Source organism: Prionailurus viverrinus, chromosome F1 (genome assembly GCF_022837055.1).
Source record: "Prionailurus viverrinus isolate Anna chromosome F1, UM_Priviv_1.0, whole genome shotgun sequence".
NCBI lineage: Eukaryota > Metazoa > Chordata > Mammalia > Carnivora > Felidae > Prionailurus > Prionailurus viverrinus.
The window spans coordinates 13161485-13181384 of NC_062577.1; the positions used below are offsets into that span (position 1 = coordinate 13161485).

The 19900-nt window shown below is 38.4% G+C and overlaps 2 protein-coding genes across 8 annotated transcripts in view; both read right to left on the reverse strand.

The window, feature by feature from the left end:
* The window catches only part of SLC9C2 (solute carrier family 9 member C2 (putative)), a 96998-nt gene extending 85152 nt beyond the window's left edge, over window positions 1–11846 (reverse strand). For 3 of the 4 annotated variants that reach the window (XM_047840312.1, XM_047840313.1, XM_047840310.1), the window contains exon 1: window positions 468–622. The gene's annotated coding sequence lies outside the window, so the exon portion shown is untranslated. Of the gene's footprint in view, window positions 1–467; window positions 623–11765 lie in introns of those variants that run through there. The other variant, XM_047840311.1, reaches the window with a different exon arrangement.
* The window catches only part of ANKRD45 (ankyrin repeat domain 45), a 49333-nt gene continuing 32965 nt past the window's right edge, over window positions 3533–19900 (reverse strand). For 3 of the 4 annotated variants that reach the window (XM_047840317.1, XM_047840316.1, XM_047840319.1), the window contains 4 exons: window positions 14078–14172; window positions 11766–11904; window positions 8008–8189; window positions 3533–3794 (listed from right to left, as the gene is read on the reverse strand). In XM_047840317.1, coding sequence (XP_047696273.1) covers window positions 8158–8189; window positions 11766–11904; window positions 14078–14172 — 266 coding nt within the window. In that variant the 3' untranslated portion in view covers window positions 3533–3794; window positions 8008–8157. The remainder of the gene's footprint in view (window positions 3795–8007; window positions 8190–11765; window positions 11905–14077; window positions 14173–19900) is intronic. The other variant, XM_047840318.1, reaches the window with a different exon arrangement.

The following is a 19900-nucleotide window of genomic DNA, read 5'->3' on the forward strand; positions in this document are numbered from 1 at the left end:
ACACCGATAAGGTGGGGCAGGGGAGGAGGGTAAATAACCTAAAAACAAAGGAAAAGACTAAATTTGAGGTTTTATCATATGGTGCCTTTAAGTGAATTAGAAAAAGTCCCCCTTCCTGATGACAGGGCACATGGTTTGTGCAGGGATTTCAGCCCCAGTACCTACCCTCAGCTGGTGCCCTTGTGTAGAACATAGCCTGCACAAATCTATTTCGTGGTCCTGAGAAGGACTCATTCTGTTTTATTTTTCCTTGCAGTTAACCTTAACCTAAAAATTCCTAGAGGTTCCTGAAGTATCCCCAATAATATTTAGAGTTAATCTTTGGTTCTTTGTTTTGCACCTGTCTATAAGCCATATTCTGATGTGAAGCAGAAATGAGATTCAAAGTGCTGCATCTTCAAATCACTTCACATGTCCCTCAAATAACCCTCCACATCCCTGGCATTCTCACATCCTGCTATCCCCACCTGTCATTACAGCACCGCTCTCAAATCAAGTTCTTCTCCAAGCTACCAAGACCAGAGATACCATCTTTCAAGACTAAGCTGGTTCAGAGTGGAAATCAAGATGAAGGCTCTTGAAAATCACAAAGAACGAACGATGCTCAGCTCTGCGTCTGTTTGCCAAGGACAGTACTGCCAACTGATATCACACTGAAAGCCATTTCCATACCTAATTCCCATTGGTTGCTTGCCAACTTACTTTCATTCTGATTGGCTACATATATCATTCCCCACTCCCAATCCAGAAGCAGCTAAGTGATCCAGTTCCAGAGAAGCTTGCATTTCTTAATGCTCAAGCTGTGTCTATACCCACAACTGTTTTAACTGATTTTCTTTGCCTGTCATGGTCATACACCATGTAGACAGAACCTCCTCCTACATGTTTTTAAATGTATATTCTTGTTTTTCTTTCTCCAGCCCTAATCCTCTTTAACACTGCCTGGTCTCCCTTCTGATCTTTTCATTTATCCTTTTCCATTTTCTCTTTTTCTACCTATCCTTCCTTTTCAATGGGAATTTCTCACTTTTGGTACTTAATTTGAAGAAACAATATTACTCTTCATAGGAGGACAAATGTATCCCAAATTATGCGATGCCAAGCTTAATAGATTTTTGCCTCAAATATAATCACTAAAAACAAATACAGTATAAATTTAAACAAATAAACATTATTCATCAATTTGTAGTTTATTTCCAAGGAAGTTACTTGTGACAATGAAATTCTACTCTCTCATTCCTTTGTCATTCCAATCTAATCCTCTCCCCCAGGGCATCATGGATACCGCCACAGCAGTGAGATTACTAAATTTGTCATCCATTTTCTCCATCACTACTTATCAAAGAAGCTTTGACAAATGAAAGTCTCAATTTCTACTTGAAACTTGAAAGAGTTTTAGTCAACAGTTCTATGTCTGGCCCTGATTGCAGCAACCACCATTGGTTGCTGCCCATAAACAATTCTCCAAAATATTTGCATTTTGTTGTTGTCTAGTATGGTTCTTTTAAACCACTCAGCCCATAAATTCCAAGGACCATGTTTTTTTGTTTGTTTTTTTTAAATTGTCTTATCACAGGGTCTGAGAGACCCATTCCTTTCTCTTTCCCATGCCCTTACTTAAGTCTCCTAGTTACCAAGTTTACTACCATTTCTCCCGTTTTCATCTTTGTGTTATCTATACCACTTGTTGCCTTGAATTCTCTCAACTGCTTCATATAATTTTGAGTAACATCCTTCCACCTTCCATCTAGTTCCTATCCTGCTGTCCCCTCAGGCTCACTTGGGTCACCTAGACCCTACAGGTAATTCTCATGAAGCTTTACATTTCAAAATTCAGTTTCTCCATGGTTTTTAGAAAAATCCTCATACCTCAAGAATACTTGGACAAAATTCATAGTTGGCTCTAGGTTACACATGGTTCTTCTAGTGATCGCACATAACTAAAATACAGAGATGATCAAATTCCTTTACATTACAATCTTTCCCATAGAGCTTTAAAGAAAAGCAATAATAGGGGCGCCTGGGTGGCTCGGTTGAGCGTCTGACTCTTGATTTCGGCTCAGGTCATGATCTCACGGCCATGAGATGGAGCCCGCACAAGGTGCTGCACTGACAGCACAGAGCCTGCTTGAGATTCTCTTTCTCCCTCTTTTTTTCTCCACCCCCCCCCATGCTTGTGTACATGCACGTTCGCTTGGTCTCTTTCTCTCTAAAAATAATTTTTTTTTAATTTAAAAAAGAATAAAAAAAGAAAAGCAATAATAAATCTGTGTGTCACCATTTTTGGCAGAGCCAGCTGAGTAGACTGTGACAGCTTTAGGAGTTGAGGGCTGAGGGGCTGCCCAGGATGTTCTCCCCCAACCCCATATTCTGATAATAGATTATATTATCAGAATCCTTTCTCTTTCCCATATTCTGATAATAGATTATAGTATCTGACTGAGACAAAGTTGGTTAGTCATAACCCTAATGCATCCCCCTAATACAATGATTGGTTCAGGGATGGGCATGGGACTCAGGACTATTTAGATGGTTCCTCAGCTTGGTATATATCACTGTCGAGACAGAGAGAGCTGTTCTCTTTGCATTTGGTTTCTAGCTATGACAATGATTGCCTAGAGCAGCTGGAGGTCATCCTCCCAGATGCACTGAGAAAGTCCACCTCAAGTCGGAGCAGTTCCAGAAGGTGCCACCTTAGATATCTCTGAGGTCTTATGACCTCACAATCACGCCTGAGATTTTATCTTTTCTCAGAATCCATTTCTTATTTTGAGACCTTTTGCCTTCTAGAAAGGCTGGGAATGAGAAACACTTTTATTTTTAAACTCAGTGGGTACTGGCTCCATTATATTTCTTCTAAATTTCATTTGAAAACTGAACTGTTCCTTTCTGGCTCATCTCTCTCCTCTCATGTTGTAGCAGAAGCAGCCAGGTGGCACTTGAACACTATCTAGAAAAATCCTTAGCAGGACCATTGAGTTCATTACTTAGACAACAGTGTGGTCAAATTTACCACCATCACATAACAAGGGCCTCTCTTCTCCAGTTTCTAATAACATTTTCTTCCCCTTGCTATAAACTCCCACTAATAACCTCCCAGAGACCTTTAAAGATTCTGCAGACTTTCACGAACACTCTCCTCTAGGTCCTCTGGGGTTCCAAAAAGGCAATATCACATATTTTAGGTACTTCTGGTACTTAATTTGAAGAAACAATATTACTCTTCATAGGAGGTCAAATGTATCCCAATTATGCGATGCCAAACTTAATAGATTTTTGCCTCAAATACAATCACTAAAAACACATATAGTATAAATTTAAAAAAATGAACATTATTCATCAATTTGTAGTTTATTTTCAAGGAAGTTATCTTGTGACAATGAAATTCTACTCTCTCATTCCTTTGTCATTCCAATCTAATCCTCTCCCCCAGGAGAGGGGTTTGTTATGTCATTTTCTCGCTTCCACAGTCTAAAATGTGTATGTTATACATCACTGCATAACAAAGAGACACAAAACTTAGTAGGTTAAAACAACAACAATCATTTATTTAGCTGACATCTACAATTTTAGCAGGACTCAACAGAGGAGGCTCCATACTGCATTGGCTGTGGTGGCTTGATTGAAGGATCTGCTCCCGAGATGGCTCACTAACAGTGACTGTTAGCTGAAGCTCAGACAGGGCTGTGGGTTAGGGCCTCAGTTTCTGTCCATATGGGTCTCTCCACACAGACTGGTTTCCAAGACTGAGCATCTCAAATGAACTAGCTGGAAACTGCATCACCTTTTATGATCTATGGAAATCACATAGTATTACTTCCACGATAAGCACAGGCCTGCCCAGATTCAAGAGGAGATAGTAGAGACCCACCTCTCTATGTGAGGAATGTCACGATTACATTGTAAGAAGAGCATGTAGGACAGGAGATGGGGCCAACTTGGAAAATACAATGTATCACATTTTAGATTAAAAAAAATCAGAGTGTATTGTCAGCCCTTTATAATTTGGGGCATCATGTTCACCTTAATAGCATTCTGCCCGCTTCAGCTCAGTCTAGAGCAGTTCTCAAAGGCTGGACCATAGACCAGTGGTGATTCATGACAAAAGTTCCATCATACGTGGCATAATGAGAAAAATATAACAGTTCATAATAAAGCTTAATTTATTCAATTTAAAGGACAGAACCTAACAATGAAATCACACCTTCCCTTCTTTTCTGATGTTAAAATCTTCTCTTTTATTAAATAACAGTGATAGCAGATAGTAATTGTTTTCTTAATGATGTCATATCAATCTCCTCCATTTTTTCACATTTTTCCAATTAAACTACAGAAGTCTCAGGAACCACTGTCTAGCGTTTATCATAGCACTGAATTTAGCCTTTACTTGACCCCTTTCTAAATAATTTACTAGTCTGCACATTGAAATTGTAATTACTCTACGGGTGTTCAGAAGAAGTCCTGCACCTACCTGTGTAGCAGCTCAAACTCAAAGCATATGGGCATTTGAACTCTCCTATGAATAAATGTGTAATTCAATGCAACAACAGATCACAAGAAGTACTATATCTCTCTAAACTCAGATCCTCACATCAGCAGAATCTTTGACATGGGATCCAGGAATCCTTTGGTAATCACCAGGTTCACATGCCTAAAAAAACTAGTACAGCATTCAAGATGAAGGTCAGAAAACAGAGGAGAAACTAGGTACACAGTCATGACGTTGTACGTGTGTGGGGCTGGAGAAGCGGGAGTCGCAACAGGGCACCAGCACAAAGAAGGTAATGGAGAGAAGGGTTCAGGAGTCATTTTTAGAAAGAACTCTATGAATAAGGTAGCACCAAAAGAGAATTCATTCAACTGTTATTTACTAACTTACTACCTTATGGGCTCTTGAGGTATGAAGAAAAACATGACAAATCCCCTACCCTCAAAAAGCTCATAATCCGCAAGGGAAGACAAATATGTGAACAATTAAATAGAATATATATGTGGCTATTAGCACTACAGATACTCCAGAGGAGGAGGGATTAGTTCTTCCTAACACTGGGGATAAAAAAGGTCACAGGGTGAAGAATTATAGACTGCTTTGCCAAAGGTCAGAATAGGCTTTTTTTTTTTTTCATCTTTGTTGAGGCATAACTGACTAGAAACTTGTAAGACAGACTGACTTTTGAGAAGTTTCCATTGCTGGAGGCAAGATGAAGAATAGGAATTGGCATCTTAGTTCAGGCTTCTATAACAAAAGACCATAGCTGGCTACTTTATAAACAACAAACATTTATTTCTTACAGTTCTGGAGGCTGGGAAGTCCAAGATTATGGTGCCAGAAGATTCAGTGTCTGGTGAGAGCCTACCTCCTATACGGCTCATTTTGCTGTAACCTCACATGGGTGCTAAGGGCAAGGGAACTGTCTGGAGGTCTCTTTTATAAGAACCTAATCCCATTCAAGAGGGTTCTGCCCTCATAACCTGATCACCTCCGAAAGGCTCCACCTCCTAATACTGTCACTTTGAGCATTAGATTTTAACATGTGAATTTGCAGAGGGGAGGAGTGGGGGCATGACATACAACACATTCAGACCACAGCAGCTGGTAAAGGAGTTAGAAAAGCAGTAAAGGAACCACAATGACATAAGGGTGCCAGTCAAGGAGTTTTAAAAAGACAGCATTACTACATACATCAAAAGCTTCAAGAAGTTGGAAGAGAAGAACTAAAAGGCGAATAAAGGAGAGAGAGGTTTATTTTATATTAAGTATCTCCAGAACTGTCCCAGTTTTATCTACGAATCTTTGAAGTAAGATTCAGGAATCATCCCCCTAATCATCAGGACCACATTGCCTGGAAGGTAACGACATACTCAAGATCAAGGCTCAGAAAATACGGTAGAAACAATAAAAATGGCAACTAGCCTTGTCCCAAATTACTGCAGTCCTTAAAGGTAACAGACTTCTCATAATGTACGATAGTAAGAGAGCAGAGCCAACACAGATAGACCTCCTTCCTTGTAGAACTCCACAAACACCCATTGGATCTACCAGAGGGAGTGAGAGTTATTGCCCTATTCTTTTGCTTAAGGCAAAAATGGAATGGAATTGCTGAAATGGAATTGCTCATGCATAAAAAAGATCTCAAAACTTAAAAATCTGTGACACAAATTTAAAGTGTTATCTCAGGGGCGCCTGGGTGGCGCAGCCAGTTAAGCGTCTGACTTCAGCCAGGTCACGATCTCGCGGTCCGTGAGTTCGAGCCCCGCGTCGGGCTCTGGGCTGATGGCTCAGAACCTGGAGCCTGTTTCCGATTCTGTGTCTCCCTCTCTCTCTGCCCCTCCCCCGTTCATGCTCTGTCTCTCTCTGTCCCAAAAATAAATAAACGTTGAAAAAAAAAATTTAAAGTGTTATCTCAAAATCTTAGTTGAGAAAGTGTCAACTGATGAGCAGTTACTGAATTGCTTTTTTCTTTTCCATCCCCTCTATAATGAAAAACTAGCTTTTAGTGTAGGACAAAAAAGAAAAGGTCTTAAGAACAACACATAAATGTGGTTGTTTTTTTTTTTAACATGTTGTTTCTATAAAAATTTTCAGGAAAATCAGAGTAGTAGAAGGTTTGGGGGCTTTTAGATAAACTAGGGGAAAAAAAGACACTCCAAACCACTAATATGAAACCAAACCAACACTGATATTTAAAACATAAAAAATAGGGGGTGCCTGGGTGGCTCAGTCGGTTAAGCACCCAACTTCGGCTCAGGTCGTGATCTCACAGTTGGTGAGTTCGAGCCCCACGTCAGGCTCTGTGCTGACAGCTCAGAGCTTGGAGCTCGAAGCCTGGAGCCTGCTTCCAATTCTGTGTCTCTTTCTCTCTCTGCCCCTCCCCCACTTGTGCTCTGTCTCTCTTCATCAAAAATAAATAAATGTAAAAAAAAATTTTAATCATAAAAAATATAAAACAGAACAGAAAGAAAGATGGCATGGAGTCCAGTTAAAATATCTATATTGTCAAACCTACAGAATAAGAGAAATCTAAATATATATGTGTGTGTGGAGAGAGAGAGAGAGGAGGAGGAGGAGGAGGAGGAGGAGGAGGAAGCTAAAGAAATGAGCAGATTTTACTAAAAGACTAAATCCCACCTCACAGGTAAATTTTAATTTGGATATAAAAAGTAATAGTTGTAGGAGCGCCTGGGTGGCTTAGTCAGTTAAGCATCCGACTTCGGCTCAGGTCATAATCTCCCAGTTTGTGAGTTCAAGCCCCGGGTTAGGCTCTGTGCTGACAACTCAGCCTGGAGCCTGCTTCAGATTCTGTGTCTCCCTGTCTCTTTGCCCCTTTCCCGCTGGCGCTCTTGCTCTCTCTCTATCTCTCTGTCTCTCTCAAAAATAAACATTAAAAATAAAACAAAAAAAGTAATAGTTGTTTAAGAAGAGGACCCTGACGGGAGCCTGGGTGGCTCCGTCAATTAACTGTCCTACTCTTGATTTCAGCTCAGGTCATGGTATCATGGTTGGTGGGATTGATTCTCATGTTGGGCACAGAGCTTGCTTGGAATTGGGGTTCTCTCTCTCTACGTTTATGTCACTCCACTCCGTTGCTTGAGTGATCTCTCTCAAAATAAATAAATAAACCATATAATTAAAAAAGAAGGAAGAAGGAAGAAGAAGACGAAAACCCCAAGCCAAACAATTCTTAATATATCCTTGCTCCAGAATGTCTTCCCATAGCTTTTCTTTTGAAAGAGGGAGAACAAACTTTTCCTCTGGAAATAGCTAATATGTCTTTTCTAATAGAATTCTTCAGTTAAATGGAAATTTCCTGCCTCTGTTAGAAAACTGTTAGATTCTCTATATAGCTTTTAGAGCTTCCAGAGAGACTTTGTGAGTGATTCACACCCACACTGTCTGGAAGCAGCATGTGGAACTCACACGGAGCCACACTTGAAGCAGAGGCAAGGACAGAGCGTCTGGAATTACACGTGCTGAATAGGGTAAAACAAAAAAAGGGTGATTCATACCTAAACATTCTTATAAAGCCCTACATGTATTTTCTTAACTTCAGTTGGCATGAGTAAGTTTGCTTTTATAAATATTAGAAGAAAGTGTGGTCTTTTACAAAATATATATTCAGTAGAAGGTAAGATCTTGACTTCTTTTCTGACCATGGCTTAGACTACAGATTTGGCACTTTTCACTTGACCTGGAAGGAAGCAGATTTTAAAATTACATTTAATTAGCTTGTCATATAAAACAAAAATGAAGCCAGTTGTAAAATAATTGCCAGTCTGAACCAGTCATTAATCAAGCCTTGGGGTTGGTATGTCAATTCTAGTATTCTCCTCCACCTTTTTTTTTTTTTTTAATTTAAAGGTATGAGGTCACATTTCCCATATAATTGGTATTATTTTTCCTAATTCTGCCATTGAATAGAATAACTGAATAAACTGCTTAACCTCACCAGTCTTCACTTTCCTCCTTGTAACTTGAGGGGGTCATTTGAGAGGTCCCATCAAGACTAACACTTCCATCACGTGAAGGTATAAGATACTGGGGTGCTTGGAGGGGGTATAGAAGACCTGAGGGGGGCAGAGAGGTGATTCTTCCTTAGCAATGAGAAGGGAAGGAGGGAGAGGTGATGGACCAGGCTAACAGCAGTGGTAGAACAGAGAGAGAGGGTGAGAACCAGATTGTACCACAATGACAGGGAGAGAGGGTGAGAACAAGATTGTACCAGGTCTTAGTCATCTCACTTTTGGACTATGTTGGTCTCACTTCCTCTAGTCTCTTCTCCATCCATTTTATAAGGAAAGCCATATTATTCTCTCCTACTGAATCCTTCTTCTCTGCTTACCCCAAAGCATTTAATGGCAGCCCTCTGCCCCGGATAAAGACCAAACTTCTAAGCTTATAATTCAGTACTTTTAATGAAATGAGCACCAGTTAACTTTTCAACCTTATTTTTCACTGTTCCTCACAGACTTCACTATAATTAGCCAGATGGAACCTGGCCACTTCCCCACTCCCACCTTCAAGCCTTTTGTCATCCTATTGTGCCTTCATTCCAGAACTCCCTTCATATTCCAGCCTGGCTACCCATCCTTTCAGACAATTCCTCTTTCTTCATGATGCTTCCTCCTAATAGCTAGGCTTCTCTGAACATACACAGTACTGAGTTTATCTTTTCTAGTTTGTAGTTTTCACAAACTAGGTAGTAGGCTGCTTAAAGACAAGGACGGTGTAAAGCATCTGTCTCCCTTCAGGGACCTAGGAGTGTGCTATCTATGCATATGCTCAATAGACGTCTGGTAAAGATGGCAAGGGATACTCTGACATACTACCTAGATTAGATTGTCTTAACCTTTAAAAAACCATAGCCCCTTTTGATTAAAAAAAAAAAAATCTTGCATACTCATAATCCAACATTCAAAAGAATGGGTTCACATCATATACAAAAAATAACTTAGATTGGACCATAGAGCTAAATGAAAAAAGCTAAAACTACAAAAGTCTTACCAAAAAGCCCATAAGAGTAAGTGCTGGTGACCTTGGGTTAGGCAATGTATCCTAGATACGACACTGCACACATAAGCAACAAAAGGAAAAATAAGGTCAACTGGACTTCACACTTAAAGGCTTTTTTGCTTCAAAGGACACAATCAAGAAAATGAAAAGATAATCTACAGAATGGGAGAAAATATTTGCAAATCACATATCAGATAAGGGAATTGAATTCAAAATACATAAAGAACTCTTACAAGTCAACAAGAAAAAGACAACCCAATTTAAAAGTGGGCAAAGGAGTCCAATAGACAAGTCTCCAAAGAAAATATACAAATAGCCAGTCAGCACATGAAAAGATGTTTAACATGATTAATAATTAAGGAAATGCAAATCTGAACTATATTAAGGTATCACTTCACACCCACTAGGATGGCTAAAAGTTTTTTAAAAGACAATGATAGGGGGCGCCTAGGTGGTTCAGTCGGTTAAGTGTCCGACTTCGGCTCAGGTCATGATCTCACGGTTTGTGGGTTCTAGCCCCGCATAGGGCTCTGTGCTACCAGCTCAGAGCCTGGAGCCTGCTTCGGATTCTATGTCTCCCTCTCTCTCTGCCCCCTCCCCTGCTCATTCCCTCTCTTTCTCTCTCTCTCTCTCTCTCTGTCTCAAAAATAAATAATAAAGATTAAAAAATTTTTTTTTAAAAAGGACAATGATAGATGTTGATAATGTCATGGATAAATTGGAATCTTCATATACTCTGCTTATTGGAAACATTCAGCAGTTCCTCAAATGAAGAGGCAGAGTTACCATATGGCCCAGCAATTCTCCCAAGAGAAATGAAAACATGCAGTCATACAAATTTGTACACAAAAGTTCACAGCAGCATTATTTACAATACTCAAAAGCATGGAAAGTTAAATATGTATCAACTAATGAATATATAGGTAAGTTTGGGTAAGTTTGAATCCATATAAGAATATTATTCAGAACAAAAAGGAATACGGATGTTACAACATGTATGGACCTTGAAAACAGCATGCTAAATGAAAGAAGCCAGACACAAAATGGCACAAATTGTATGATTCTATTCATGAAATGTCCACAATGGGCAAATCTTGTCCAGAATGGGCAATTCTATAGAAATACAAAAGATAAATGGTTGTAGGAGCCTTATGGGAAGGAGGGCGGGGGGAGGGGTTACTGCAAATGGGTATGGTGTTTCCTTTTGGGGTGTTTATGTTCTAAAATTAGATGGTGGTGATGATTATATAACTCTGTGAATATATTGAAAACCAGTGGATTGTGCATTTTTAATTGGTGAATTTTATAGTATAAGAATTAAATCTCGGGGCACCTGGGTGGCTCAGTCGGTTAAGCGTCCGACTTCGGCTCAGGTCACAATCTCGTGGTATGTGAGTTCGAGCCCCGCGTCAGGCTCTGTGCTGACTGCTCGGAGCCTGGAGCCTGTTTCAGATTCTGTGTCTCCCTCTCTCTCTGACCCTCCCCCGTTCATGCTCTGTCTCTCTCTGTCTCAAAAATAAATAAATGTTAAAAAAAAAAATTTAAAAAAAAAGAATTAAATCTCAATAAAACTGATATTTTAAAAATTCTTAGGGATGCCTGTCACCAAGTGCAGCTTCCCCATTGACAGGAAACTGTTCCCCCAACAGGATTTTCAAAGCACAGTTATAATACTGAAAGCGCTTTTTCAAATTCTGCCATTCTATCTCCTAGGAGGACTGGCTTTCCTAGTTGAAAATCAAAGGCAGGGGCGCCTGGGTGGCGCAGTCGGTTAAGCGTCCGACTTCAGACTTCAGCCAGGTCACGATCTCGCGGTCCGTGAGTTCGAGCCCCGCGTCGGGCTCTGGGCTGATGGCTCAGAGCCTGGAGCCTGTTTCCGATTCTGTGTCTCCCTCTCTCTCTGCCCCTCCCCCGTTCATGCTATGTCTCTCTCTGTCCCAAAAATAAAAATAAACGTTGAAGGAAAAAAAAAAATTTAAAAAAAAAAAAAAAAGAAAATCAAAGGCATAGTAAATTATATAAAATTAATAAATAATGGCAACAATATCAATATGAGACATTCTCTACAGAAATAATAATTGTTACTAATATTGAAGCTAATAATAAATCTAGGGAGTTATATCATACTTGTATCATGAGCTTGTAAAAGGTTAATGAAGATTGTCAAAATCAGAAGTTGTTAACCTCAGAAATAACATTGAACATTGAATATTCATCTTTTCTGACATTCAAACCATTTTTATCCAAAACTTACGCGGTGTTGCCATTTTTGTGAAGATAGGAGTCACAATATCTTCCAATTGTTGTTTCTGCTCCACAAGCTCGCTGACAGAAGCTTCCAAATGGGTTTCCAACCATTCATTTTTTATACGGCATGCACTGAGGATGGTATTCTAGAGATAGAAACAGAATTTACTTTCTACTTGTTTATTAAAAAATAAAACTCTATAGTATCTCTGAACTAGCACTGTGCAAGAGAACTTTCTGTGATGGTGGAAATGCTCTATCTGCATCGTCCAATGTAGTCACCATTTGACATTTATCCACTGAGTGCTAGAAAAGGGACAAGTGTGACTGAGGAACTCTATTTAATTTTTAATCAATTCTAACTTAAAATAACTACATGTGGCTAGTGGCTGCTATATTGAACAGTGCAGCTCTAACATCAGTGGAATGTTGTGTAAAATAAAACTCATAATTTACAGTCCTGAAGCCCTGGGCCAGTGTACATCCTCTCCCTAATTCTTTATTTTCATTGAGCCCTGTGACAAAGGGAAGTGTTTGCAAAGGTTGGAGAATAGGTGGATGGTATGAACTGGATGCAACTCAACAGGAAGTTTATTCCCTCTCAGAGGGTTCAGAAGAGAGGAAGTGCCAGAAACACAAGAAGAGCTTCACCTCACTGAAAACTTCTCAATTTGCATCAAAGCTATCTCAGCACACACGCAGCAAACTGAGGGTGTCTGATTTAAGATGTTTATTGTTCTGTGGTTCATAATAAGAAAGAGAAAAGAATGCATTTTTTGCATGTCCTGTCCCTATTATTAAATAGGCAGTAGTGTACGCAGAAATCAAGTGGATTTGGAAGGATGGCCATAATATATTATTAAAAGAAAAAAAAAGCAAATTAAGGATAAATATATAGTTTTATAAAAATATAAATATAAAATTTGTATTTATATTTATATATTTTATAAATATATAGTTTTATAAAAAAACAAAATCTTATAAAACTGTATGTGTGAATACATGTGTTTATATAACTGAAATGGTGAAATTTGTATGGTGAAACTAACACAAGATTGTTATCAGAACCCCAGGACAGTAAGACTGGAAATGGCAGAAAGAAAGCTAGTAAGTTTGCTTTAGGCATTTCAATTTTATTCTAATTATTACTATTTGTATATAATATTTTCTAGCTCAAATAACCAAATATTTAAAAATTGAAATTAAAAGAACTTTTATAGTACCTAGTTGAACAGAGTACTGTCTGTGCCAGGAAATTTTTCTTTCTCAGATTTAATAGCTGCAATAGCTACTCTAATAGAACTTGGCCTATATTTTGTTGGTTTCATAAGAGATTTTGTAAACTGTTTTACAAACCACAAGTGCAATGTGTCACTTATATTCTCAGATTTGGAGCTGTCTTACACTTTTAGCAATAGCTAATTCTTTTTCATCAGAATTAGAAGTCACAGGGAATTCACAGAACATCTTGCACAGAAATGCAAGAGATCATTTAAAACCAAACCACATTTCTAGTACCTGGAGCATATCTTTTTATTTTAGTGTACATCCAAAGCAATAAATTAGTCCGCATGTAATGCTTAGTATATGGTAAATGTGGCAAGCTGGCTTTAGAATTAGCTGTCTTTATATTTGTGCCTTTGTTTACCATCATGTATAATAGGAAACATTAAGAAATATGTAATGTATATATACATAGATACTAAAATATGATGTATATGTAAGTTTTAAAGCAAAACTTAATGACATGAGTATCAGTAGAACTCACTAATCAACAGAATAACCAGAACATGGCCGGTACTATTAACACTATTTCTGTGCTTCTCCCCTAATTTATCCCCCTGCCCTCCTCCAACAGATCACCACAATCTGTGTTTATAACTTTGCTTTTCTTTTTTAATAGTTTTACCCCATATGTAGATATCCCTAAACAATATAGTTTCATTTTGCTTGGTTTTGAGCTATAAAGCTCAAATTTCATAAGAAAATCTCTACAGTCTTTGGTGATTTTTTCTTCACTTCAACAATGCATTTCAAAATGTATTTATGTTGTTGGATGTAATACTTAGTACATGTATCTCTATGTCACTCTTTAGTATCATTTCATTTAATTTTTATCATTGTCTTTTCACTAGTTTACTAAGGAAGGAGGGAAGGAAGGAAGGAGTAAGGGTAGATAAGAGGGAAGGAGGAAGCAAGGGAGGGAGAAGACACCAGCAAGGACCACGACCTACCGCTAGAGCATTAGTATAAGAAATTAAAGATAAAAGGCAAAATTCTCAAAAGACTTCTGAACAAACAGTAGTCACAATGCAGTACCTTGTCTTCCTTAAAGAGCTTCCCTGGTCCCTTTTCTGTGTCTGTAACAGCTGCAGAAACCTTTGCAATATATTTTTTCAGAGTCAGCCTTGCATCTGAAGGAACAGGACAATAAATAGCACAATAAGACAAAGACTAAAAAATATGCTCAACTATTTCCACTGTACTATTATACATCCAGAGTTTATAAAGACTGTATGTAGGAGATTTGTTGAGGTTGCTTTCACTGAATTTCAAGATAGATAATACTCAACTAGCACAGTGCTTTGGGACACTAACTGTGTTCCTACAATAATTCCTAAAATTTTGAAGACAAATAAACATGTGATACTTAATCCCAATGAGATCATATTCCATTAAAATGTCTACTCTGGAAGGGCACCTGGGTGGCTCAGTTGGTTGAGCGCCCAACTCTTGATTTTGGCTCAGGTCATGACCCCAGGGTCATGGGATCAAGCCCCCTGTCATGCTCCACACTAAGTGTGGAGCCTGCTTAAGATTCTCTCTCTTTCCCTCTTTTCCCCTTTCCCTTGCTCACACTCACTCTCTCACTCTAAAAAATAAAAATAAATAAAAATAAACATAAAAATAATCTACTCTGGAGAAAGGAACAAAAACTCATTTCCAATAGACAAACTGTCACTTGCTTTACCCTTCATGATCCTTCAAAATAAATTCCAAAATAGCTTTTCTCTTAAAAAAAAAAGTGTTTAAAATAATTCCATTCACTATAGCACCTATAGTAATGTCATCACAAAATCTGCAAGACTTGTTCGAATACAATTACACTTTGAGAGAAATAAAAGATTCAAATAAATGAAAAGGCTTACCATATTCCTAGATGGAACAACTGAATATTTCAAATTGTAGGTAAACTCCAAATTAATTTGGAGGTTGATGTATGTGCTCCCTGTGGCTGCTATACCAAATTGCCACAAATTTTTGGTGGCTTACAACAATACAAATTTATTCTCCCACAGTTCTAGAGGCCAGAAGACTGAAATTGGTATCAGTGGACTAAAGTCAAGCTGTTGGCAAGGCTGAATACTTCAGAGGGCCTTAAGGGGAAAACCCATTTTCTTGCCCTTTTCAACTGCTAGTGGTGGCCTGTGTCCTTGACTGGTGGGGGCGTTCCTTCCTCCATCTTCAAAGGACCATAGGTCTCACCTGGATAATCTAGAATAATCTCTCCATCTCAATATCCTTAACTGAGGATCTACAAAATCCCTTTTGCCATATGAAGAAACATTCACAGGATCCAGGGATAATGACATATATATATCTTCGGTAGCCATTTTTTAGCTCATCACAGCCTGCCCTAAAGTTCACATCTATCCCACAAGCAAAACACATTTACTCCATCCCAACATTCAAAAGTCTCAACCCATTACAAAATTAACCCATGTCCAATGCTCATCTAAAATATCATCAGCTCAAAAGTCTCATATCTCATCATCTAAATCATCTAAACAAGCTACAGGTGAAACTTTGGTGTGATGCATAATCCTGGGGTAAGATTCCTCTCCATCTGTATAGACTTGTGAAACTAGGAAACAAGTTCTCTACTTCCAAAATATAATGGTAACAATTGTAGACACTGGCATTCATAAAGGGAGAGAGTGAAAGGAAAACAGGAGCCACCAGTCCCAAGCAACTTTAGAATCCCACAATGCAAATCCTGTTAGGTGTCAAAACCTAGCAAGAATCCTCTGTGGCACAAGGCTCCATCCTCTTGGACTGTGGCTCCAGCCTGAGTCATCCTTTTTGAGGAATGGTAGCATGTGTTTACAGGTGAATAGTCTCATCAGTCCATTTACTGTCTGTAGGGTTGGGGAGTCCAGCAGCCTTTTTCTGTTTTGTTTTCTCTACTTCCCTTTGTTCAAACTGACAATGTTTCCTACCAGTACAACATTCTCAAAAATGCTGTGAGTCTCCTTGCAGGTCACAGAGACTCGTTTCGTTAAACAAGAGGCTCCTCCACAGGTCTTTCTTGGATAATTTCATTTCTATTTCTGACTTCTGCTAAGATGGCTGAGGGGAGCCATGAGTCACACACCCAATCTTCTCAGCACCCACAAAACACTGTCCAACCACACCCATGCCTTTTCTACAAAGCACACTTTCCTAACAGTGAATCTTCTAATTTTAGCACTGTTGCTACCTAGATAGGCTGAGAATTTCCCAAATCATCAAGTCCTGTTTCCCTTTTAACATAACAGTTTTTTTCCCTCAATTTATCATTCCCCTCTCACATTTTATTATAAACAACAAGAAGAAACCAGGCCATGCCTTCAACACTTTGCTTGGAAATCTCTTCAGCTACATGTCCAAGTTCCCCACTTACAAGTTTTGCTTTCCATATATGGACAGGACACAATTCAGCCAAGCTTTCTGCCATAACCGCCCTTCCTCCAGTTTCCAATAACATGCTCATTTCCTTCTGAGCCCTCTCCAGCAGCATCTCTAACATGTTTCTACCAATAATCTGCTCAAAGCAACCTAGGCTTTTCCTATTCTGCACCTCAAAAATCTTCCATCTACTCATTACCCAATTCCAAAGCCACTTCTACATTTTTAGGTATTTGTTACAGCTGCACCTCACTTCCAGACACCGAAATCTGCATTGGTGCCCTATGGCTGCTCTAACAAATTATCACAGACTTGATGGCTTAAAACATTAATTTATTCTATTATAATTCTAGATGCCAGAAGTCTGAGATTGGTTTCACTGGACTAAAGTCAGGCATGGGTAGGGCTGATTCCTTCTGGAGGCCTGAGGAGAAAACCTATTCCTTGCCTTTTTCACCTTCTAGCAATTTTGTTTCCTCAGATTGTGGCTTCTCCCAATACCTTCAAAGTGCATCACACTAATCTCTGCTTCTAGCATCACTTCACCTCTTCCTCTTCCTGTCAAACATCTACTTTCCTCTTACAAGGACACTTGTGATTATATTTAGGGTCCATCAGGAGAATCCAGGATAATTTCTCACTCTCAAAATCCTTAATCATATCTGCAAAGTCCATTTTGCCCTATAACATTCACAGCTTGCAGTGATTAGGACCAGATCTTCCGGGGCCATTATCCAGTCTACCATGATCACCGTACAATTTCATGAAACTCCACATAGGAGTTTTTGAGAGACTTTAAAAAAAATCACTATACAGAAGAAAATGGCAACACAGGAGGAGGACCCTACACTTGCCTCATCCCACAAACCCAAATAGACAACTGTCAAATCATCCTAAATACCCCAGAAATGAACCTGAAGACTAACAGAACAATTCCATAACTAAAGGGAGAGAGGAGGCCATATTGAAGAAGAAGACGACGATGACGATGACGACGAAGGCAGCGGCAGAGACTTAGACAAGTCAAAGGAATGCCAAGACAAAGGAATTCATCCCAAATGAAAGAACAAGATAAGATCATGGTCAGAGATCTAATCAAAACATATATAAGTAACATGCCTGATCAGGAATTTAAAGCAACAGTTATAAGCATATTCATAGGGGTTGAGAAAAGAATGGAAGACTTCAGGGAGACAATTACCACAGAGATAAGAGTTAAAAAAGAATCAGTCAGAGGGGCACCTGGATGGCTCAGTCAGTTAAGCGTCAGATTCTTGGTTTCGGCTCAGATCATGATCTCATGAGTTCAAGCCCTGCCAGTAGAACAAATCAATGAAATCAGGAGCTGATTCTTTGACAAACTTAATACAACTGATAAAGCTCTAGCCAGACCTATCAAACAGAAAAGAGAAAGGACCCAAATAAATAAAATCACAAACAAGAGAGGAAAAATAACAACCAACACCACAAAAATACAAACAATTATAGGAGAATATTATGAAAATCTATATTCCAACAAACTGGACAACCTGAAAGGAATTGGTAAATTCCTAGAAACATACAGACTCTAAAACTGCAACAAAAAATAAAAAACGTTTAACAGACTGATAACCAGCAAAGAAACTGAACCCATAATAAAAAGTCTCCCAACAAACAAAAGTCCAAGGCCAGATGGCTTCACAGGAGAATTCTACCAAACATCTCAAGAAGAGTTAATACCTATTCTTCTCAAACTGTTACAAAAAATAGAGATGGAAGGAAAACTTCCAGATTCATTCTATGAGGGGAGCATTACCCTCAATAGAACTAGCAAATGGAATCCAACAGTACATTAAAAGAATCATTCATGACGATCAAGTGGGATTTATTTCTGGGCTGCAAGAGTGGTTCAATATTTGTAAATCAATCATGGTGATACACCACATTAATAATTAAAAAAAAGAACCATATGACTGTTACAATAGATGCAGAAAAGCATTTGAGAAACTACAACATCCATTCATGATAAAAACCCTCAACAAAATAAGAGTTAGAGGGAACATACCTCAACATAATAAAGGCCATAGATGAAAAACACAGCTAATATCATCCTCAGTGGGGGAAAACTGAGAGCTTTTCCTCTACAGTCAGGAACAAGACAGGGATGTCCACTCTCACCACCATTATTTAACATAGTACTGGAAGTCTTATCCAAACAGTCAAACACAAATAAAAGGCATCCAAATTGGCAGGGAAGAAGTCAAAATTTCACTATTTGCAGATGACTTGATACTGTATAAAGAAAACTGAAAAAATTGCTAGAACTGATACACAAATTTAGTAAAGTTGCAGGACACAAAATCAACATACAGAAATCTGTTGCATTTCTATACACCAATAATGAAGCAGCAGTAAGACAAATTAAGGAATCAATCCCATTTACAACTACACCAAAACCCATAATATACCTTTGAAAAAACCTAATCAAAGAGGTGAAAGACCTGTACTCTGAAAACTACAAATCACTGATATAAGAAATTAAGGAGGACTCAAAGAAATGAAAATACATTCCATGCTCGTGGACTGGAAGAACAAATATTGTCAAAATGTCTGTATAACCCGAATCCATCTACACATTTAATTCAATCCCTATCAAAATACCACCAGCATTTTCACAGAGCCAGAACAAACAATCCTAAAATTTTGTATGAACCACAAAATACTCCAAATACCCAAAGCAACCTTGAAAAAGAAAAGCAAAGCTGGAGCATCACAATTCTGGACTTCAAGTTATATTATAAAACTGTAGTGATTCAAAACAGTATGGTACTGGCACAAAAATAGACACATTGATCAATCAAACAGAACGGAAAACCCAGAAATGAACCTACAGCTATATGGTCAATTAATCTTTGACAAAGCAGGAAAGAATATCCAGTGGGAAAAAGACAGTCTCTTCAACAAATAGTGTTGGGAAAGCGGGACAGCAACATGTGAAAGAATGAAACTGGACCACTTTGTTACACTGTACACAAAAATAAATTCAAAATGGATGAAAGACCTAAATTAGAAACTTAAAACCATTAAAATCCTAGAGCACACAAGCCATAACATCTTTGACACCAGCCACAGTAACTTCTCTCTAGATATGTCTCTGGGGGCAAGGGGAAAAAAAGCCAAAATAAACCATTGGACTAAATAAATAAATAAATAAATACCATTGGACTAAATAAATAAATAAACAAACAAACTATTGGGACTTCATCAAAACAAAAGTCTTCTGCACAGGGAAGGAAACAATCAACAAAACTAAACGGCAACCTAAGAAATGGGGGCAATATTTGCAAATATCTGATGAAGTGTTAGTATCTAAAATACAAAGAACTTAACACTGAAAAAACAAATAATCCAATTAAAAAATGGGCAGAATACATGAATAGACATTTTTCAAAAGAAGATATCCAGATGGTCAACAGATACTTGAAAAGATGCTCC